Source organism: Dromiciops gliroides, chromosome 5 (assembly GCF_019393635.1).
Source record: "Dromiciops gliroides isolate mDroGli1 chromosome 5, mDroGli1.pri, whole genome shotgun sequence".
NCBI classification, from domain to species: domain Eukaryota; kingdom Metazoa; phylum Chordata; class Mammalia; order Microbiotheria; family Microbiotheriidae; genus Dromiciops; species Dromiciops gliroides.
In genome coordinates, this window is record NC_057865.1 from 163055591 (window position 1) to 163078655 (window position 23065).

Sequence of the window (23065 nt, forward strand, 5' to 3'; positions counted from 1 at the left end):
CCTTGAACTTTAAATTTGTGATGCATCTGCAAAGGTACACATTGTGGGGAGGTAGTAAATGCCTTTGACATTTTCCCAAGCATGTCATTCTTTGGCATTTACACAGAAGTTTATTTGCCTAGTGCTTTGCATTTACTTCTGTTAGATGTTATTTCTGTATAAATAGAGATTTGGAGAGCCTCCGAGGGACTTGCTTGGAGGCAGCAATGGAGCCAAGAAGAAAATAGAATGAATGGTTCATGCATGCTTACAGCTTGCTTTTTGTACTTTTATCCATATATATATGTGATCTGTCCTGCCCTCTGGTATGGTAAGGGAAAGCAGTGGTTGGCTTTAAGCATGATTCTGTGGGTCATGTCCAATGCCCATGACCAGTAGATGACTTCAGTTGCAGTGGCCATTATAGTATTTTTTAGTCTCAAACTTGTTCTCTGAATTTCTGGTTCTGCCTTACAGGATATAAAAAGTCAGATAGGACCCATGGATATTAGGGCCAGAAGATTGTCCAATAGAATCCTTTCAGTTTAGCGTGTTGGTACCTTCTGTGTGCAGAGAGCACTCTGCTGCTCCCAGTAGATGGGAGAGAAGTGCCAGGGTACCTGTCCTCCTAGAGTTTCCCTCTTGAACAAAGATATAGAGAAACCCTCTGTTTTCTTCTATTTTCATAGGATCATAGATATAGCATCTCAAAGGTTATCTAGCCCAACTCTTTTGTTTTACATATACATAAAAATCCCCCCCTTACAAAGTGATATAATTTGTCCTTTATTCATCGACACCTTAAGTAGTTGAGAAGACACTAATGCTAGAGTACCCACCATACATAAGAAGTACCATAAATCTAAACTTCAAAGGTCATCTAGTCCAGCCTAACCTCATTTTACAAATAATGAAACTGAAATCTGGTTAAATTACTCACCAAGGTCCTAAGTGACTTGTCCTAGATAAAAGTCAGAGGTAGGATTGGAATCCAGGTCCTCTGAATAGAGCTAGAACTTTCTGTTGTAAGGAAAATTATGATAGGATCTGGAGGAGTTCCTTTCTTCTTCAATGTTTATATTCCTAGGGTTTGAAAACTTAGTTATGGCACTGCTAGTGTTTTTCTTCTAGAGCCTCTTTAAATTGGAGACTGCGATGATGGAGACCACAATGTGGACTGAATTTCTCTGAAAGAATGCTGTGGAATTACCTGTAACTAAACTACAAATGCTTCAGTTCAGACACCAAAAAGATATGAACCTTTTACAAAAAGATCTTTTGATTGGTTAGAGTAGACTTAGAACATATTGGGCCTGTTCAAATGGTAAAGTTTCTTGAGATTGTTTAAAAAGTGATTCAAATATTAGTGCTTCTGTGCAGTATAATTTCTAAGTCTAGGCAGATGAGAGAATTATGATCTATGATTTTATCTCATGGTTCTGAATTTTACATTTTCATTATAATACAAATGAAACTTAACAAATTTACCCTTTACTGTTTGGATGAGTTCTTGACTGGTGTGGAACAAAGTATTTGTTACCATAGTGTAGTTGGGAAATTCATTGCCATGAATGGTATTTTCTGCTGTAAACAACACAAAAAATCCAGAGGCAGGAACTGGAGGTGGAGGTAGAATATACCTTTTGAAATAGAATACAACCCCCCCCCCTCCAAATAAACAATACTTACTCTTAAGGCTAAGATTTGCTTATACTCCAGGAAATATAGAACTTGAAGATTTACCTAGCCTTCTCAAATCCTTACCTGATTCCAGTTCCTGCTTGTAACATTTAAAAGTTTTGTAATCAATGGCAACTCACTTAGTTTTCTCCTATATAAAATAGGGACATGGTTGTGAGCATCAAGGATGATGATGTATCTAAAGCTCTCTGCTAATCTTATCAAATACAGTAGCAGTATGTTTATAGCGCTTCATTAACAAGATGCAGCTGCAGGACAGGCTGACAAACAGCTGTCAGTGAGAAAATTATGATTCAGATCCTGGGTAGTTGTGAATTTGTTTACTTTTCTTCTCCTGCTGTCAGACTGAATCTGGAATGCCATCTGTCTTGGCTGTGCCCTCCATTATTTGAGAAGAAGAAACCCAGCCTTTTTGGGAATCATATTATGCCTTTTGAAATGATTAACCAGATTGAAACTGCTGCTATTTTTTATGTACACCTATAATAGAATAAAGGCAGTACTTTTGGTACCTTAGGGTGAGAACAGGAGCATTCTGTATTGGGGCAACATATACAATCAGGGATGACTGTGATTAATTCATTTGTCCAGGATTTGTAAATAGTTGAAAGTTTTGTTATAGTATGCTTTCTAAAAGGACAGTGTTTGCATCTGACAGGTTGTGTTTAAGGTATTTGTTATATAACTTTAGTAGTGAGTTTTCAGTGTTGCTTGATTGAATTTGGTTTTGTTACAGATAATATCTCAATAGTTTCAAACTTGTTATCTTGTACTTAGAATATATAAATATATTTTTTAAAATATCATGCATGCTTTATATGAAGTTTTATGTACATTTTGTTTTTACAACTTTTTAGTGTTCTTTTTTTTAACCGTCCATTTAGTCTTTCTTTAAAAAATTTCATGTTGGGGTAGCTAGGTAGCACAGTGGATAAAGCACCGGTCCTGGATTCAGGAGGACCTGAGTTCAAATGTGACCTCAGACACTTGACACTTACTAGCTGTGTGACCCTGGACAAGTCACTTAACCCTCATTGCCCTGCAAAAACAAACAAACAATAAAACAAAACAAAATAAAAAATCTCATGTTGATGGCAGTGCATAATCTGGAAACTATTTTCCTTAATTCTGTAGGAGACTGTGAAAAAATGTTTTAATACCTTGTTTTTAACAGCACCTTCCTTGGGAGATTTCTAAAGCACCATATATAACTGATCACTGGGGATTGGGAATTACTTTGCAACTAAGAAAACTGATGAGTTAAGTGAGTTTAAGTCCTTTAGTTCAGTGTTTCTCATTCAAAGCATCAGCATACATGGTGCATTGTGAAGATCTGATTGATGTAACTGAGTAGTCCCAGCTACTCCTCCTCGGAGAAGAGTTACCTTTTCCACTGTTTCATCATCATGTGTGGGAACATACTGCTGTTGTCACGAACAGGCATACAGGGTGGGCTTTGTCAGATTTAGAAATCTAAGGGAAAATAAATTTTAAAAAAGAAATGTAGGGGTTAGACTGTGGAAATAATAACTCAGTGCATTGATTGGGACAGAAACAGAACAGAGCCTTACTTCCATCAGGAACTTTTTGTTTATCATACTATTGACCTCCTGACAGAGGTGATGGATTCAGGATGCAGTCTATAACATATTTTTTTGATATGGCCAGTGCATTAATTTATTTTGCTTGACTGTGCATATTAGTTACTAATATTTTCCCTTTTTTCTCAAGGAGAGGGGAGGGAGAAAAAATAGACTTTTTTTTTGTTTGTTTTTGGCAGGGCAATGAGGGTTAAAAGACTTGCCCAAGGTCACACAGTTAGTGTCAAGTTTCTGAGGTCAGATTTGAACTCAGGTCCTTCTGAATCCAGGGCCAGTGCTTTATCCACTGCTCCACCTAGCTGCCCCCCAAAAAATAGACTCTTGAGAAAAATTTAATAAAAAAAAATAAAAGTATGACCATAAAATGCAAATTACTAAAGGATACTCAATTTTTTTGTAACTAAAACGTTCCACTTCAAACTTTTTTTTGTTTCATTTATGTTGGATATGATCATAAGGGTCATCTTATTCTCATTTTACAAATGAAAAGGCTGAGCTATCATGAGGTTATAAAAAACCTACATGTATAAGCTAGTATATTTGCTCTTGAGGAATATTTCCTCAAGGGCATTTGTTACTCATTGCTTCTAAAACATTAAGAGTATTGAGGTGGCCAGAGAACCAAGGAAGCTATATTCCCCTTGGCCTAGTAGAGACAGCTGCAGTATGTTAGCAGTTCTATCACAACACATTGTTTGCCTTGGGGAGGAGTATGATGTTGAAAATCAAAGAATCTGTTAGAAAGGACCTCAGTGGCCATATCTAGACCACGGGTGAAGGGTTGAGAAAGTTTATTTCACACCTTCTCTGGGAGTACCAGAATTACATCAGCCTTAATGCATGTTTCATCAGTTTAGAGAACTCACTTCTTCCACCACCACATAGTACAACATCCCATCTCTGTCTTATTAAATAAATCATCCAGAGTTGGCCAAGGTTTATAAAGGTAAAATAACTTGCTCAGGAACACTCAGTTTATGTTTGAAGTGGGATTTGAACCTAGGTCATTTCTGTTCAGAAGAGAGGCAACTATGGTGTAGTGGTTAAAGTGCTGGCCTCAAAACCAGAAAGACTTGGGCTCAAGTCTAGTCTTTGACACAACCTTTCAGTGGGCTCTCAGATGGCTTGTTTGACATCTGCTTTAGGTAGCTCTGTAAAACTAAAAGTTGTATAGAAGGTACCAACCTGCATTGACATAAGGAGTTTCCTCCACCTCAGAAGTCCTTATATCAGTGACATCACAGGTTGGGATATTACAGTAGGTATAACCCAGGAACTCTAGGGTGTGATGGTGAGTCATCCATCCTGAAACTTTAATCAGACAATACAACCCTTCTTCTTGAGTCCTTTCAGTCATCAAACGGTAGTTAGCACATCCTTTTCCATCCCTTCCCCTTTATCTTGCAAAGCCTTTTTATAAATGTAAGAATGGCCTTAATATTTTCATATATTTTAATATGACATTTTACACATCCCTAGTTCCACGAAAATCTTTGAAAAATAGACTGCTTACAACTGTTTGTATTTCTGTTACAGATAATACAGTTGAGGATCCTGAACTAAAAGATACCACTCTCGTTCCCAAAAATATCATGGCTGAACCTGACTACAACATCATGGCTGAACCTGACTACATAGAGGATGACAATCCTGAATTAATCAAGCCTCAGAAATTAATCAATCCTGTCAAAATTTCCCGGAACCATCAAGATCTTCACCGGGAACTTCTGATGAATCAGAAAAGGTAAGTTGGTCTTTTGACCTGGGGGAGAGGGGGAGTTAGAAGAGGGGAGAGGGAGAGGGAGAGGGAGAGGAAGAGAGAGGGAAAGAGGGAGGGACTGAGGGAAGAGGGATCTCTTTCCCAAGTCTGTCTTTGGGGTAAATTAAAATGTTAGGTATCTGGGTTAAAAGACCTGCTTCTGCTGGGGTGGGGGGGGGAGTTCTCTGGGAGCTTCTTGCCAAAGCTCTAAAAGCTGCTTTTCTATTCTTGCTCTGAGGGCTCACATCTGGGTCCCAGATCATTCCACCTGTGGGCAAAGTTAACTCAAACTGTCTAACATCTGCTCACTACATTGGTTTTAATGGTAGACTCTATGTACTAAAGTTCAGAGGTACCAAAAGAGCACAAATACACCTTTATGTATATTTTATCCACACAAAATGTAAAATTTCATCCTATTGTAATTTTCAATAGTCTTAGAAAGACTCCCCTTATCTTGTAACACCTCTCTCTGAAGTCACACTTATGGTTTGCCTTATAGATGCTTACCACTGTCACTGATCAGTTTTTCAGTTATTCTAGGATCCTCTTCTCACCTTTGACACTGAAGAAAATTTTAAATGTTAGAAAGATTTTAATTGGGGGATCCTAAAAGGCGAAGGAAAGACATATAGTACTTATAAAGATGTGTAAAATCTCAAATATCTTCTTTTAGAGATGTGAATTGCTTCCCCACTACAAAAAATTAAAAGTTATGAATTTTTATTTTGTGGGAGATTAAGAATTAGGCATATATACCTACTGCCCAAATTTTGGGGCTTTTGGGGGAGGGGAATAGATAGTAGGGTATGTTTGCTAAAGAATCGTTAGTTTTACATTTAAGAAAGTTCTCATAAAATGTTTGGATATAGGCCCATAATTTATGCCAGCTAAGGAAAATACTTTCTTTAAGTTGTTTAAATATAAACCATTTATGGGCTACTTTGTTTTTGGCCATAAGTGACTTGAGCTGGTTTGTTTTGTTTTGTTTGCTTTGTTTTGTTTTTAATTTCCTAGATGCTTAGCATAGTGCTTTGCCCAGCAGGTATGTCCTGATCGAAGCCTGACTCAGGCCAGTTCCCTAGTACTTTGATAATGGAATAAAATGAGACACTTGTAAGCTAACTGTCAACAGTTATTAACAAAAGAAGATTTATTTAGGCATTATAGGTGATGGATATTCTACAGAGACAGGCATTGAGGAAGCTTTGAGTACATTCAGCCGATTTACCCTTTGTCTGATGGGGCCTGCATTACTTTTTATGATATACCAGCCAAATCTTACTCATCTACCTCACACCTCTCCTCCTCCCCATCTTTTGCTTTGTATTCAGGAGATAAAGAAGTGGCATCCACAGCTTGAGCCCTTAGTTCCCTGAACCAGTGAAGTCTGGAGGAATGGCTCAAAACCTTTTAAGGAAAAACTAGAGTAAAAACTGGCCTGCATGGGAGGAATGAGTTAAAATATTGTTCTTATCATAAGATGCTTAATAAATGATCTTTTGTGTTTTGAGAGAAGAGACTATGAGATAGACATAATATATGCTGCTTATGAATTGCATAAAGCTGTACACATATAGACTCCTCTGGTCATAAATTATATAGGGAAATAAATGCAGATAGCTTACTAGCCCTAAAGAATAATGATATTGGTTTACCTAGAGAGAAGTTTCCAGTGAGGTTATTCAGGGATCTGTCCTTGGCCTTATTCAGTTAAATTTTTTAGTCAATGACTTGGAAGATAATTTAGATGTTATGGTTACCAAACCAGGGTGAGAGGTATAGATAGATGGTACCATGTATGGCCAAATCAGACTCCAGAAATATTTCAACAGGGTGGAATGGTAGGCTGAAGGTAAAACGTGCTTAAATTTAAGAAAAAATAACTGCATAAATAAAGAATGGAGGCACATGAAACTAAAAGGTAATTCTCATGCAAAAGACCTCTATTTTCTTCCATGAATGAGCTAATGTAACAAGACAGTTAAAACTCTAATGTGACCATAGACTACATTAAAAGGAATATAATGTCCAAGTAAAGGAAGTGATAGTCCTGTTTATCTTGCTGTGGTCAGACTACATCTAGAGCATTATGTCCAGCTCTTGGTACCATATTTTAGGAAGGACTGTTGATGGATTGGAGCAAAACTGAAGTAGGGCAAGTGAAAGAACTTGAAATCATGCCATGGGACAAAACTTTTTTGATCTTGCACCTGTAAATAAAATAATATTTCTGTTTTTACCTAATCAACAAAAAATGAGCATGTAACTCCAATCTATGCATATTTTCTTATTTATAAATTACATACTTGTACTCATATACCACTATACTAATTGTATATATTATAAAACTTCCACAAAAATAGAAATTAAGAAAGGATAAGATAAAGATGAATAGTGTTTATTTTTGAAGCTATTGAGAACCACAGACTGAGTCATACCTTTACTTTAGGAATGTTACTTTGCCATCTGTGTACAGGATGAATCAGAATGGGGAAAGACTCGAAGCATGGAAACCAAGTAGGAGGTTTTTGGAATAGTCCAGGTGAGAGCTGATAAGAGCCTAATCTAGGGTAGTGGCCCTGTGAGAGAAAGAAGGGGGCAGATGTGAGAAATGTGGAGGTAGTACTGATAAGATTTGACAGCTATTGGATATATGGATATGGGATGATGGGGAAAATGAGAAGTTAAAGGTGACCTGTGAAACTAGAAGAATGATGATACCCTGAACAGTAATAGGGAAGTTTTGAAAATGGGTGTTTTGGGGAGAAAAAGATGATGTAATAATAATTGAGATCCATATTGTAGTCCTTCCATACCTGTCCAGTCCTTTATGAATCACTGTCTGGAATTTGGTTACAATATTCCTTGGAGTTTTCATTTTTGAACCTCTTTCAGCAAGTGATCAGTGGATTCTTTCATTTACTATTTTATTGTGATTCTAGGATATCAGGGCAGTTTTCCTTGATAATTTTTCTTGAAAATGCTGTCTAGATTCTTTGTTTTAATCATGGCTTTCAAGTAGTCCAATAACTCTTAAATTATCTCTTCTGGCTCTGTTTTCCAGGTCAATTGTTTTTCCAATTACTATTTTAGATTTTCTTCTATTTTCTTTTCTTCTTTTGATTTTGTTCGACTGATTCTTGATGTCTCATAGAGTCATTAGCTTCCACTTACCCAATTCTAATTTTTAAGGAATTATTTCCTTCAGTTTGTCTTTGTGCCTCCTTTTCCATTTGCTCAGTTCTACTTTTTAAGGAGTTATTTTCTTCAGTGGATTTCCCCCCTTTCCCTCCCCCCCCCAATTTGGCTAAATTATTTTTTAAGAATTGTTTTCTTCAGTTGATTTTTGTCCTTCCTTTTCCAAGCTCTCTTGCATAACTCATTTCTTTTCCCAATTTTTCTTCTACCTCTCTTGATTTAAAAAATCCTTTTTGAACTCTTCTAAGAAGTCTTTTTGGGCTTGAGACCAATTCATATTTCCCTTTGAGGCTTCACTGGTAGGTATTTTGACATTATATGTTTCTGAATTTGTGTTTTAATCTTCCCTGTCTCCATAATAGCTTTCTATGGTCAGAGCTCTTTTCCCTTTTGTTCATTTTTTAGCCTATTTCATGACTTTCGAAGTTGAGCTTTCTTTCTGGGACACAGAGAGCACTGTCCCAATCTTCTTGTGCTGGGGGCCAGAGGCTTGGTCACTAGCTTTCTGCTCTGGGGCCTCAGGTGCTGATGGTTTGCCCACTGTGCTGGGGTGGCCTGGCCTAGTCATACTTGTTGTGCCCTGGGTTCCAGGGCAGGTAGCTTGCCTTCTGCACAGGGACTGGAGGCCTCACAGCTGGCCTGCTGAGTTAGGACCAGGTGGGTTCAGTTGCTGATCTGTGCTATGGCTATGAGCCTCCACAGGCTTGCCCAGATACCATCTATTATGCGCTGCTCTCCCCTTTTGCCCAAGTAAAGTCTTTCTAAGTTATATTAAACTGAAAAAGTATTTCTTATAGGTTCTGTTGTTCCAGAATCCATTTATAGGTTTGATTTAATGTTCTTGCTAAGGAAAACTGGGGGAGAGCTAGGCATCTTCCTGGCTTTTCTCTGACATCTTCGAATTTTAACAAAATCACCATGAAATTTGATAGTCAGAATTTTAAAATTGTTACACCTTTTGCCCCAGTGATCCCACTACTTAGGGATTATAGATAAGAGAAAGAAAAACTTTCCAGATATAGCCCTTGCAGCATTCCACCCCCTACCCCCAAATAGCAACAACTGGAAACAAACTAGATTTCTAGATTTTGGGACATGAGTAAACAAATTATAATAAATAACCACATTGGACCATGAAAAATAATTAATATGAAGAATTTGTAGAAATATAGGAACATATGCAAAAAGTGGTATAGTATAAAGCAGAACCAAAAGAAATCAGCATTGACTATAGTGACTTAGTGAAACAGCACTCATGGCAACAAATGACTTGTAGACAAAAAAAGTTTAGAGAACAAACATAAGGTGGTTAGCATTATTTTAAGCCAATCTATATGTATTTGGAGCTAGAGTTATCAGAAACTAATCAAAACTTTATAGATAAAATGTAAAAACATTCAGGGGTTTGTTTCTTTTCCATGGTTATATTCCCTTACTTATATTCTTATTTATATATTTGAATACCTAACTTCCATTGATATTAATTTACATTATAAAATTTACCTTAATTTATATTAAAGTATACAACTGCCAAAGTTCTTTTATGTATGTTTGATGGTGACCTTTGAAAGAAGCTTCTTGGCCTGTGGCCTATGTGCTGTGTCTTCTATTCCATCTTGATTATCTTCTTTCTGCCCTGAATTATTAAAGGACCATGAAGAGTTGCCTTCAGGAAGAAAGCTTGAGGATATTTAATTTTCTGAAATGAATATAACACCACCACGATTTCCAGCATCTGGAATCACACTGATTTTCTTTTCTTTTTTTTTAACCTTTTCAGTTGTTTCTGAAGCAACTACCACAACTGTTTGTTTCCCTCTGTTTGATTTGAGTGGGTTGGTTTCTTTCATAATTAGATAATAGCACTACAGATGATTGCTTTTTACCTATTCTTTAAGAAAATATTTATTTATGTCTTTTTTCCCCTTTAATTTTTGAAAACATTCCTCTCCCTTTCCCCACTATTCTAAGAAGGATAGATTTTCTTTCATTTTGCCAGGGCCATAATTATAAACTCACAGGCTTTCTTTGATTGAGAGAGTCAGAATGACTTTTCTTGTGTGTGCACAGAAAATTAAAAGCAATTCATTGTAATGAAATATTAATTAAAGTCTTACAACTTTTAGTTTATTTGAAATATTGTATACATACCATTTTTCTTAGTACTTTGTTAATAAATATTTTATATTATTGGTGCTATTATATAAAAACTTTAAGTAGAAATTGAATATTACATAATATTTAAACTATTCATATATTGAGGAGAATGTCAGCTTCATGGAGTCCTGGGTTTTACATAATCCAGAAAATTTGATAATTGTATAAGTACATTAAGCTGATAGAATAAGAAAATGAAGCCTAAATTTTAAATGATGCAAGTAGTGAAATTACTTGACCCTAAAAATTTTAAGCACATGGTAATATAACTAATTAATTTACTGTTATTAATTATAAACCCAGTCATTAAGTTAGGCTACTTACTAAAATAATTTGGTAGCCATTTCATAAATTTTTAAAAAGAATAATATTATTGAGTGCAGTTAGGTGGCACAGTGGATAAAGCACTGGCCCTGGATTCAGGAGGACCTGAGTTCATATGTGGCCTACTTACTAGATGTGCAACCTTGGGCAAGTCACTTAACCCTCATTGCTCCACCAAAAAAAAAAAAAAAAAAGAATAATATTGTTACACTTTGATATGTTACCACTTTGATCCACAAAATGTAGACAGCCTACACTGAAGTAACAGAACCATAAAAAAATTTAATGTATGAAACTGGGATACCTTTACTTTCCCCCCTTTTTAAAATGAGCAAGATGCTGTAAACATATGATTGAAATGTATTTCCGTTATTGAGACCAAATGTATTGTTTGAAGCCTCTACCAAGAGCACTATTTCTGTTACTTGATTTTTAACAAACTACACTTCATCCTTGGGTTTTACACCAGTTTACGAATTGATGATGCTACATATGAAGAGTACTTAGAATTACTACATCAGGCCTTTTAAAATTTCTAATACCCTATTCTACCCAAGTTATTATTGTCCTTTTATTTCCTAAAATTACTTTGTATAACTTTGTTGTATTGTGTAATGTTGAAGGCTAGGACTGATTGATTTTTGTCTTTCTGTATAGAGGTATTTAATAATGATTTGTTGAAGACTGGAAAGGAACATGGGGAAGAAACTTGGGGTCTCTCAGTGAGTCAAAGGGATATGTCCATTTTATATAGAAAGAGAATGAGCTACTGATTAATGAAAATGCTACACTGTATTCTTTGATAGTGGATTTCTGTTTTTATTTTTGTTTTAATAATTATCTGCATTCTTGTACTACCTGAATTTTTATGGATTTTCTTGATTTAAGGGTATGTATGTTTTTAAGCTTCTATTAAACATATAAAACAACCTACTCCCCCCATAAGAAAATGATTACTCAACTTCTAAAGCTTAGATGTTTGAGAGTAACCAGTCCTGTTTTTTTCCCTATCAGATGCCCCTGAATTTTTCTCTCTGTTTATTTTAAAAGTCATGCTTTTAATATTTTCTAAGGCTGAGGAGTCCATGACACAAAAAATATTCAGAACCCTGATCTGAACAAACCTTTTCATTTTATAAATGAGAAAACCTAAGCCTGGAGGAAGGAAGTGATTTTTTTTCCCAAGGTCAAGGTCACACAAGGAGTGAATGGCAGAGATAGGACTTGAACCTATCATCACTTGGGCTGAAATGCCAGTCTTTCTTATCACAGTACTCCTCCAGCACTATGGAGGATAGCTTTCTTTAACTGTGGATCTTAAAAAAACAACAACAAACAACAGTATTCTTGTTAAACTAGAAATGTGTTTGCTTTTGAAGGGGTCTTGCACCTCAGAATAAACCAGAGCTACAGAAAGTGATGGAGAAGAGAAAACGAGACCAAGTGATAAAGCAACAGAAGGAAGAAGAAGCCCAAAAAAAGAAATCTGATTTGGAGATAGAACTGCTAAAACGGCAGCAAAAGTTGGAGCAGGTGAGTGGATGGGTGGGATACTACTATTGTCTACTTGGTGAGACACAAGGAAGTTGGATTCCAGCTGAAAAATGTATAAAAACTCTGGGATAGAAGACGTGTTCAGTTAAGGAAATGGGTTAAATGAAACTAAGTAAAGTGAAGGAAAAGCATATGATGGAGAGACAAGAACAGAAGTAGGGAGGAGAAGGTCAAAGGATTCTTAGAAGGCACCAGAAGCAAGAGAATGGCTGTGCGAAGGATACAAGAAGACTCTTTTTTTTAGAAATTGTTTCTGAAGTTGCAAATAGTTTGGGGAATAACAGTTTACAAATCAAGCCTTAATAGGACACTAGGCTTTTACATAAAGAGAAAAGCAGCATTGCATAATAGTGGATGGAGGAAGTATCTAGCCTGGGTTCAAATTCAGTTTAGCTCACGTTCTAAGTGACCTTGGGAAAGTCAGTCAACCTCTCAAGCCCTAGCCAGTTTTTTAAGACCAAGTTACCAGTCTTTGTTGGTGGAAGGAGTTCCCATGTTTGTAATTCTCCAACACTAGAATCACAGGTTCCAAATAAAAATATCACTAGTGACAATAAGAACATACAAGTGCTCTGGACACAATATATCTACAGGCAGTTCTTGCTTTACTGTAAATTTGTATTATGCAAATTCAGCCTTATATAAAGAATTCTGAAAGAAGTCTGCATTCAAAAAACCACGTATATTAACTTTACTGTACAGTACTGTGTTCTCTCTCCACTCCTCCCCCAAGCTTGACGTGCTGCTACCTCTTACCCCTCCACCAATTAAAAAAACAACAATAAAATACTTCAAGAATGGGCATTGCTGCTGCTGGATGGGGGCTTGGCCTTGAGACCTCCAGAGCTAAGAGAAGAGATCTTTGGCCTGCTCTGTCTACCCATCCCCATGTCTGAGTTCAGTACTGAGTATCTGTCCCCTACCCTGGCATGTTGCCTATCCTCTCTTGTCTGTGTCCATGTCCGCCTCCCACATTTTTGCCCCGTTTTATCTCTTTGTTTCTGTCCAGGTCCCTATGTGGCTGGCCCTAACCCCTGTGTATTCCTCCTCTTGCTCTCACTTTTTGTTTACAGTCCCCACGTGTCCTTGAACTGTGTGCCAGCCCCCTCCCTTCAAGGGCACCTGTTCCCCTTCTAACATTTCTCCCTTCCTCACATCCTGCTGCTTTACAAACAAATCCCTTTACATTGAGATCAGCAGAATGATCCATTTACATAAAGTCAGAATTGTCCCTAGTACTTTTTATTTGCTAAACATCCCCCCCCCAATAATTACACTGGAAGATAGAGAGGCAATTATTTTACAAATGAAGATACTGGAGGTTCCTTGAGAGGTTAAAAGGTTTAACCAGGGAAGTAAAATCTATAAGCTGTGGGCCCGGGATAGATGCTTGGTCTTCTGGCCTGCAAAAAAGGCCTAAGGCTCTTTGCATTACATCTCACTGTCTGGTGTGTTTTTGTTCTGGAAAGGATGGGGAAATGGGGAAATCTTTATTTACAGAAAACTTGGATTTTAAACAATTTGTTCATGAATAATTCTCAACTAATTGTTTTTATTTTTTTATAAAGCTAATATTGCTAAGGAGAAGTAAGCATGTGTGTGTGTTTATCTCATGCACATAGACATATTAGTATTAGTCTATAGTATTATTTGATCTCTAAAATGGGATCATAGTTTTTTCTTCATCTTGGTAGAGGACAGTAGGAGAAAAGTTGGAGTTTGATGGATGTGGGTAGTGACTGCTGGGAAGGAAGGCATGAGTGTTCTGAGAAATTTGTTGTTCTAAATAATCATATTTTCCATTTGTGACTCTCATTTAAGCTTGAGCTTGAGAAACAGAAGATTCAAGAGGAGCAGGAAAATGCCCCAGAATTTGTGAAGGTGAAAGGAAACCTGAGAAGAACAGGCCAAGAAATGGCAGAAGTCCAGGATTCTTAGGCATACACTGTACAAAAACTTGTTGGATTCTAGCCCCTTGCTGCAGAGAGGCCATTCCTGTAGGATCATCTCCAGTGCTGCTTCTTCTTGAGCCAATAGTAGCATGGAGAGACATCTGTTTTTGAGAAAATGCCAGCCAGCAGAAGTTTTAATTTTTAAAAGGGGTTATTTTGTTTATCATTTTTTCCTTGAATCTGGGGGGGTTAAATTGACTATGATAGCTGCAGTTCAGATTCGCCAAATGAAATATGTTGACCAGCAGATAAGCAGCTTATTGTTGGTATAACAGACTTGTCTTCAGAGACTCAAAAAAAAGGATGAGGACACTGGAGTATCTTAAGTGTTGCACTACTTGGTTTCTTCCAACCTAATTGTAGTGGGGACATAGTATTTTTATTTTTTCTTCTTTTAAAAAATGTTATTTTTCTAATTCTTGTTTATCTTTTAAAGAATTTAACTTACACAGAAATGTGCTTAATTTGTTACTTTTCATAACTGTAATTCTGGTTTGGAAAGCCTGAAAATCTTAGTATGGGGTAAATCTTAAAACCTAAGTGTGGGAAAATATTCATTTGTATTGAATGGTCAGCACAGGTTGTATCTTAGTTGATCTGAAATTAAAGAATTAGGAGGTGGTGAGGAAGTTTTAAAATCTGAACTGTGAACCCACTTTTAGGAAAACCATAATACATAGATCATGTAGGGTTTTTTTCTTTTCTTTTTTTTTAAGTCATTTCTGTTTTTGAGCAGCAATATATTATTTGGTTAACATTCCAACCCAAAGAAGGGTATTTGACAAATTTCCCGATGGTTTGATAGCATAGTTGTCCCTCTCAGTATTTTCTTTTCCTGTTCTTTCCAGCTTGTTTGTTTAGGTAAAATGTTGGGAGTCTGTAGACCCAAGTTCAGTGTTACAAGTAGAGGTCAAGATCCTTAAATTACTTTGGTCTGCTCTTAGCCAGATGGGGAGAATCCTAAGTGGGAGCTCTGTAGCAGGATATTTTAACTTAATGTGTGATGCAAGTGTGAACTGGTCTCAAGGAGACTTACATTAGAAGATTTTCTTGCATTTGTACATTTTGAATGTTAGAACTGAAGCTTTGAAAATTTTTGATTAATGATCACATATGCCTTTACTCTTTTTTTTTTCCTGTGAAGGCAGCATATTCCCACTGTCTCAGTGATAATGACTACTAAATTCCCTCTCTCAGGAAAAGCCAACATTAAGGAGAGACTGCTGAGATTCCTCTTGCTAGCCAGAGCACTGTTGTGAAGCAAACTCCCAAGTATAAATAACCGCTAAATATTTATGCAAATGTATTTTCTATCTTTGGCATGTGCAGGAGTGCCTCCCTTTTGGGATGCATTTGGAGATATGGAATTGGGAAAAGTGTAGCTTCAGTATTATTCTCTGTCTAGGATATAGAGCCAGTGACTTCTTCAGGCAAGACACTATTTTTGCCTGACTTGGTATAAAGTTCAACCTTGAAGCCATCTGAAGGCCTTGACAACCATAATGGAAATTGGCATCATTGAGGGATATTTTGTAGGACCAGATTTCAAATCCTCAAGTGAGCAGCTTAGCAGCACAAATACATAAAGTTACAACATAGAGATAGAGAACATGTTATAGGAAATTATATTTTAAATAGATCATCCAGCGTGTCAGTGAGGATTATTGCTCTAGAATACAACTGTGATTATCAGGCAGAAATGTTATTTTATACTATTAGTTTTGTCTTTGTAAAATGAAATGGTGATGAGTGAGATTTTCTTCCTATTTTTCCCTTTGAAAAGAGGAAGTATGGTGATGGATCATCTCAAGAGTACATTTCCAATCTCATGTTGATTAGGATTTCTTCCTTTTGTGTGTGGGATTAATGGAGTGATTTATAATACCAGGATTTAAGATAAGTCCACAACTCTTTTATTCAGCACAATCTTAGGTCTTCAGATCCCTACACTTGTGTAATCCCCCATTTGACACATATCTTGAGCTATTTAAATTGAAGAGATACCCATCTGCTTTGCCTGCTCAACACAGTCCTTTAAAAGGATCTTACTATCTCTCATCATCTTTAGTCTGTTTGAAGCTTATTCTTCTATGGTTGTGGGGAGGAATAACAGAAAGGAGTAATAGTGGGTTTGGTATTTTCCTCTCAAACTCATTAGCAGGTGTGCTGAGTGGTTTTCAGCCTAATAGACAAAATGCCTCAAAACAGCCCTGTAAATATAGTGTGAAAGTAAGGTTTGTTGTTACAAAACAAGTAGAATGTATAGTTAGTGTTCATCTTAGGATCCTGATAGGCCCAGCCTATAAGTCTGAGTTAAAACATGGCAAGCAAAATCTCCTTTAAAATCAAAAAATTATACAACTTGGTTGGAATTTGTAGAAAATTTCTAAGCAGTTCTGTTTATTGAGCCACTTTCTAATTTTGCAATGGTCCAATGTTTTATTTTAACTGTTCTTCTGTCCTCTTAAAATATTTGAAAATTTTGTTGTCTCCCACTTTGATAGCATGGTAACAAATTTGTGTTGCTTTCTAAGCTACACTATGACTTTATTCTTCTATTCTGAAAAACCTTGACTTGTTTGAGTGTATATAATATATATAAAGGGAGCCTTAACGGGTTTGTTTTCATAATTTCATAATTTAATATTTTTTGTATTTGCTCTTGTATAATTGTTTTTAACGGAAAGTATTACAGAAATGAGGGTGGAATACTTAGAACCAAAGTTATGCTTAATAAAATCTACTACATGCTTGAACTATACAACTGTGTCTGTCTTACAGAAAAGAAATGGCTTTAACTTAAAAGTAGTTCTGTTCAGCTTGTGAATTAAGTTTGTTTTATAATACATTCTTCAGGCAGCTAGCTGGCCCAGTGGATAGACCATTGGGGCTGGGAATCAGGAAAACATCTTCCTGAGTTCAAGTATGGCCTCAGACACTTACTAGGGTCCCTTGCCCTGAAACTTGTGTGACCCTGGGCAAGTCACTTAACCCTCTTTGCTTCAGATTCCTCATCTGTAAAATGAGCTGGGGAAGGAAATGGCAAACCACTGCAGTATCTTTGCCAACAAAACCCCAGATAGGGAAGAGTAGGTCATGACTGAAAATGACTAGATGATAACAACAACATTCTTCATGTTTGTTCCCACCACATCCAATTCCTTACCCTCTCCCTGTTCCCAAGTTGGGCATTTAGACTGAGCTAGTATTACATTCCTTCTGGTCTTCACTAGGTGACTGAGCTATACTGAGTCATGCTAGTGTAGTGTCATGGGAGGACTGGGCCCAGTTGGAGGCTTTTCCTGTGACAGGTGGAGCAGTTGATCAACTTGTTGGGGTCAATTAGAAGGTACTCTTCCCTTGGAAAATCAAGGCAGTTAATCAACCAGATACTACTTCATTAGGATCAAGTGGTGACAATAATCCCTACTTGGACAAGCATCTCCACTCCCTAATAGCTATAACTCCACCCCCCCCATTCATTCCCCCTATAAAAGCATTGTCTTCTCTCTGGCTTTGGGAGGAAGATGTCTTAAATCTACTCCTCCCCAGGAGCTGAAGACTTAGACTTCTCCTAGCCACATCCCCTCATTCCAAATAAAAATTTTACTATCTCTAATCAGAACATGTGTGAGAGTTAATTCTTTAACAGAGGGATATTCAGAACCAGTTTTTCCCCCATGACACTAGGATGCTAATAGGTATTAATGTCTTAGCAGATAACACTTCTCACATCATAGGTTTATTAATAGGAGCCTTCAGTTCTTTCATCCAAGGTATTGGAAATTTCAGTTATTTGGGCAGGACCATAAAAGTACTTTTGAGGGATTGGGGGGGCGGGCAGGAAAGATCTTTTAATGTCTCTGAAGTCACCATGAAGACACCTGCTTTATCTACCTTCACCATTAGGGCTTGTTTACTACTACAGGATTACTGTGAAGATCAAGGGAAATATACATGTGAAAAAACATTGTAACCTATAGTGCATTTCACAAATCTAAGGTGATATGACTCCAAGTAAGAGACTGATTATATATTTTTTCAGGAATATCCCCATTTCATTTCATAGGACATCATGTAGTTGCAGTTTTCTGGGGCGGGGATGTCTACAGATTTGGCAAATTTGCCTTCAAAAAAGTGTCTAGGAATCATTTAGGTTTTAGTGCCTTAAAATGTAATGGTTTTATAATTCTGAAAGAAAAAAATTTAAAATTTGATCTGTAAGATATTTTAGGAAGTTTCTAAGAATTTTTTTTTCATTGCCAAACTCCTAAAAATATTTATTGTGACTTGATGGAGGTGAGTCTAAGGACATAATGTAAAGGCCAAATTTAGTATGGGAAGAGTTAATTGGGTGGCTCACCTTAATATTGAGGTAAGAAAAGAAACAGCCTTTTTCTTTCTTTTTCTTTTTCTTTTTTTTTGGCAGGGCTATGAGGGTTAAGTGACTTGCCCAGGGTCAAACAACTACTAAGTGTCAAGTGTCTGAGGCCAGATTTGAATTTAGGTCCTCCTGAATCCAGGGCTGGTGCTCTATCCACTGCACCACCTAGCTGCCCCAGAAACAGCCTTTTTCAAAAACAAAACAGGTTTATTAATGGTAACAAGTTTAAAACACAAGTGAGAGTTAATAGAACTAGAAACAATGTATAAATCTCTGGAGTAAAAAGGCCCCAGGCACCCTCCAGCCCAGCTAGCTCCAAAGAGCTTGCGTTGCCCCCAAAAAAACAAAACAAACTTGCCACACTCGAAATCTGTAGCTCTAAGGAGAATTAGCCTGAAAGTCTGTTCTGTTTTTGTCTGAAGGTCAAACACCATTAGCTCCTCTAATTGTCTGCCTTCCTTCCTTCCCCGTTTCTCTCAGAACCCTCTCTAACTGCCTTTCCTCTAACTCCCTCTAACTGTGTCTAACTGAATCTCCCACAGGAAGGGGAGGGGCGGTTCTTAGCCATGCTGAGTCTCCAATGGGCTAAGCACACCCACATGGGCGGGGAGGAGCTATTAGAGGGAGGCTCAGTTACATCGGTTCAATAAGTGTTCCCTGTGGTCTGAGTTCCTCTTGTTTGTTCAATTATCTCTCAAAGTACACACCCATCTTCTCTTAGGCTTTTAAGCTGACTTTTTTTTTTCAGTCTGACTATAATAAAGCAAATATAGGGTTATGAAAACCCCAAATCACAATTAATTCCTTAGAATAGGAATGAAGGAGAATTTAAAATCCAGTCTGCCCTGTGTATTCCAGCCAAGTTGGATTACTAGTAGTTCCACTGAAATCAACAGACCATCCTTGCTGGCCTCTGCATATTCCTGCAGTCTTCCACAACTCTCAGTGGAAAGAGCCCTGCTTTCCCACCTCTGATGCAGACTTATGTTACCTTAGTTAACGTTAAGGGGCTAGGTGCCAGCCTCTCTCTGGGCTAGGAATGAGTCATTTTACTTCTCTGGGCCTCAGTTTTCTCATTTGCAAAATAAGGAGGTTGGGCCAAAGGGTCTTTGAAGTCCCTCCCAGCTCTAGAGCTGTGATCCTTTAATATCTGCTTTTCAGAATCCTCTTCTTTCAAGGCTCAGTTCAAGTGCTATCTCATCCACGAAGCTTGTCACTCTGATGGGATATCTCCCTCTTCTTCCAGATGAAAGTGTTCTTACCTCCACTCAGATTTGTCTAGAGTGCTCTGAATTTCACATGGGATCATAGATTTAAAGTTGGAAGGGACCTTAGAGGCCAGAGTACAACTCCCTCATTTTATGTCTCATACACAGAGGTTAAGTGACTTCCCCAGGGCCACACAGCTTGTAAATGTGTGAGGCAAGATTCAAACCCAGGTCTTTCTGACCCTAATATTCTCATGCCCTGTCTACTATACCAGATGGAAACACAGGTCATATCACAATCCCAAGTGGGGCAGAGCCAAATTTAACATGTAACTGGGAATTATTTAACCAAATAAATAAAAGTATGATAAAACAGATAAAACAATTTTAAAGCTTAGCATATGAGCCACAAGGATTCTTGCAGGTGGATTAGTGGCTTTGCCCTTTCTACCTTCTGTCTCCTTACAGTGTCTGTCCCCTTCCATTCCAGGACCCTTAAGCTTGTATTTAGGGGTATGCTGGTAAATGTTTATTTAGAAACTGACTCCAGAAAAAAATGTATTAAACATTCTTAACTTTTATTTGCATTATTCACATTTTTTCCCATCACTTTCTTAGGGCTAGAAAATCAACAAGTCCTGCTTTATAGCATTTGCTGATTTCTGAGCATAAATGTTCACACTAAATATTTAATAACTAAATATTTAATAACTTTAATAACTTCTCTTTGTAGAATATAAGTTCATTCTGGATGGGGACTGACTTTTTTTTTATTCCTATACTCTGAACAGGAAACACAGTGCTTTGTATATTTTGAATAGCTATCAGGATTGTTATCTCTTCCTTTTCCAGACCACCAAATGTGTGAAACACCTTCAGCTCTGTGGTCCAAGCACAAGCTGCAGCTCTCAGTAGTGTACCAAAAGGGTACTATCCATGGGGATACAGGGTTAACAAGCATCTTTCAATCTCAGGAAAACAACTTTTCCCCTTCAGTTTTTTTTTCCACCACTACCAGCAATTAAAGGAATTGTGGGTTTGATGCTTGCGAGGATTTTTCCCACAGTTATTTTTATTGGCTGGCATCTAGGTGTATAGGAATGCCAGGAAGTGGTAAATAAATAATGAATTACTGCTTTTCTACAGCATGATAAGCTTTGGAATTAGTCCCGGAATATTTAATGAACTAATTTCTCACAAATTTCCACTCTTGGGTGATGCAGAAACTCTATTGTAACAGGATAGGATAATTTACTAGCCTTTTTCTTGGGACTGCAAATGTAACCTTTTAACTAAAATGAACTTTCTTCTCACCATCTCTTTTAAATTCAAGGATTCGGTTAAACCTCAGAGCAAAGAGGGAGGGGATTGGAAGACTTCCTTGGTGGCCACAAAGACCCTGAATAGGAACTGGAAGTGGTGACTGAGGGGGCAGCTAGGTGGTGCAGTGGGTAAAGCACCGGCCCTGGATTCAGGAGGACCTGAGTTCAAATGTGACCTCAGACACTTGACACTTACTAGCGTTGTGACCCTGGGCAAGTCACTTAACCCTCATTGTCCCCCCCCAAATTGATTATTGTTCATTAAAAAGAAAATTTACCTCTTATTTCTTTTCTTTCTTTCTTTCTTTCTTTCTTTCTTTCTTTCTTTCTTTCTTTCTTTCTTTCTTTCTTTCTTTCTTTCTTTCTTTCTTTCTTTCTTTTTTTTGGTGAGGCAGTTGGGGTTAATTGACTTGCCTACGGTCACACAGCTATTAAGTGTCAAGTGTCTGAGGCTGGGTTTGAACACAGGTCCTCCTGAATCCAGGGCCAGCACTCCATCCACTTTGCCACCTAGCTGCCCCTCTTTTTTCTTATTGTAAGATAATTAGAACATCATAAAACCACTCCCAGGTCCTCTATGTTATTTAAACTCTCTTGGAAGAAGCAAGTCAGAAGTGGAGAAAATAGATACTTTTTAACTGAAAAAAATTAAAAAGACAAAAATCAAATTCTGTACATTTATCTTAGAACATTATGCCTAGAGGCAGCTAGATTGGCATAGTTGAACTGGATCTGTAGTCAGGAAGACCTGAGTTCAAATGTGTCCATGGACTCTTTAAAAACTGGGGAATTCATTTTAACTGCTTCAGTTTCTCCATCTGTAAAATGGGAATCAATCACATACATTATTCATCCATTTTCAAAGAGGACATCACAGGTGATGCCTTAGCACATGAATTGGACTTAGCTGAGGTGGAGTTTCAGCCTCTCAGTCATCAAAGTCAGGTGGCAGGACAAAAGATTAACAAGCATTTATTTTCTTTCCTTCCCACTTCCCCGCCCCCAACTGAAATAAGAAGAAAAACAAAACCCTTGTAACCCTTTTAATGACCCAGGATGTGGTAGATGACCGTGGCATCTTCGAAGTCTGACCAAGCTCTAAATGTTCCACAACGCCTGCTTCAGCCACCTTTGTGACCATTGTAGCATCGTTCTCATTCACCCCCTGCCCCAATTCTGCCTGAGGAAGTCTTCATATGGTTGCGGTAGACACCCCCACAACCTACTGACAGGTTTGCAGCCTGTTGGTTATCTTCAAACTGGTTTAGCTCATCTGCTGAGACAGTTTTACCAGGGTGTGGTCACTGCATGCTACAGCTTCTTGGCGGGGTGGAAACATCGAACGAACAGAGACTGACTGACTAATGATTGGTCATCTCGAAGCCAAAAGCCATCACAGAGGCATAATAAGCATATGAAATATCACCTCTACACCTCATTTCGGATGTGGAAGACAGGGATGGGCTAGTAGCGTGACAAGTAGTATCTACCTCCTTAGGGTTGTTGTCAGAATCAAATGAGGTATTTCTAAAGGACTTTGCTAACTGTTATTATTTTTGGACTGAGCTTATCCTGAAAATTGTTTTGCTTGACTAAACTTTTGTTATAAGGGTTTTTTCTTTCTTCTTATTTCAGTTGGGGGGAGGAAGTGGGGAGGAGAGAAAATAAATGCCTGTTAATTTTTAAAATTAATGACTTATTTATACAGAAACTTCTGTTCAACTACATCAACACTGGGCCATTCAAGCTGTTTATTGAGTTTTGTACTAAAAGACAAATTAACAGACTAACTTGAAAAGTATTCTGGGTAACTTGCTTATAGGAATGGATTTTGAACTTCCCTGATAACTCAAACTCAAAATCATTCTTCAAATTCCAGGAAACACACAATGTATCTTCCAGGTGCTAAGATGAAAAAGGAGC

General features: G+C 37.5%; 1 protein-coding gene across 4 annotated transcripts in view; it reads left to right on the forward strand.

Moving 5' to 3' along the window:
* Positions 1-16989, forward strand: part of FAM107B (family with sequence similarity 107 member B) — an 82382-nt gene extending 65393 nt beyond the window's left edge. For all 4 annotated transcript variants that reach the window (XM_043968198.1, XM_043968195.1, XM_043968196.1 and 1 more), the window contains exons 2-4: positions 4818-5025; positions 12102-12255; positions 14098-16989. In XM_043968198.1, the coding sequence (XP_043824133.1) occupies positions 4874-5025; positions 12102-12255; positions 14098-14214 (423 nt within the window). In that variant the 5' untranslated portion in view covers positions 4818-4873 and the 3' untranslated portion in view covers positions 14215-16989. The remainder of the gene's footprint in view (positions 1-4817; positions 5026-12101; positions 12256-14097) is intronic.
* The last annotated feature ends 6076 nt before the right edge of the window (positions 16990-23065 follow it).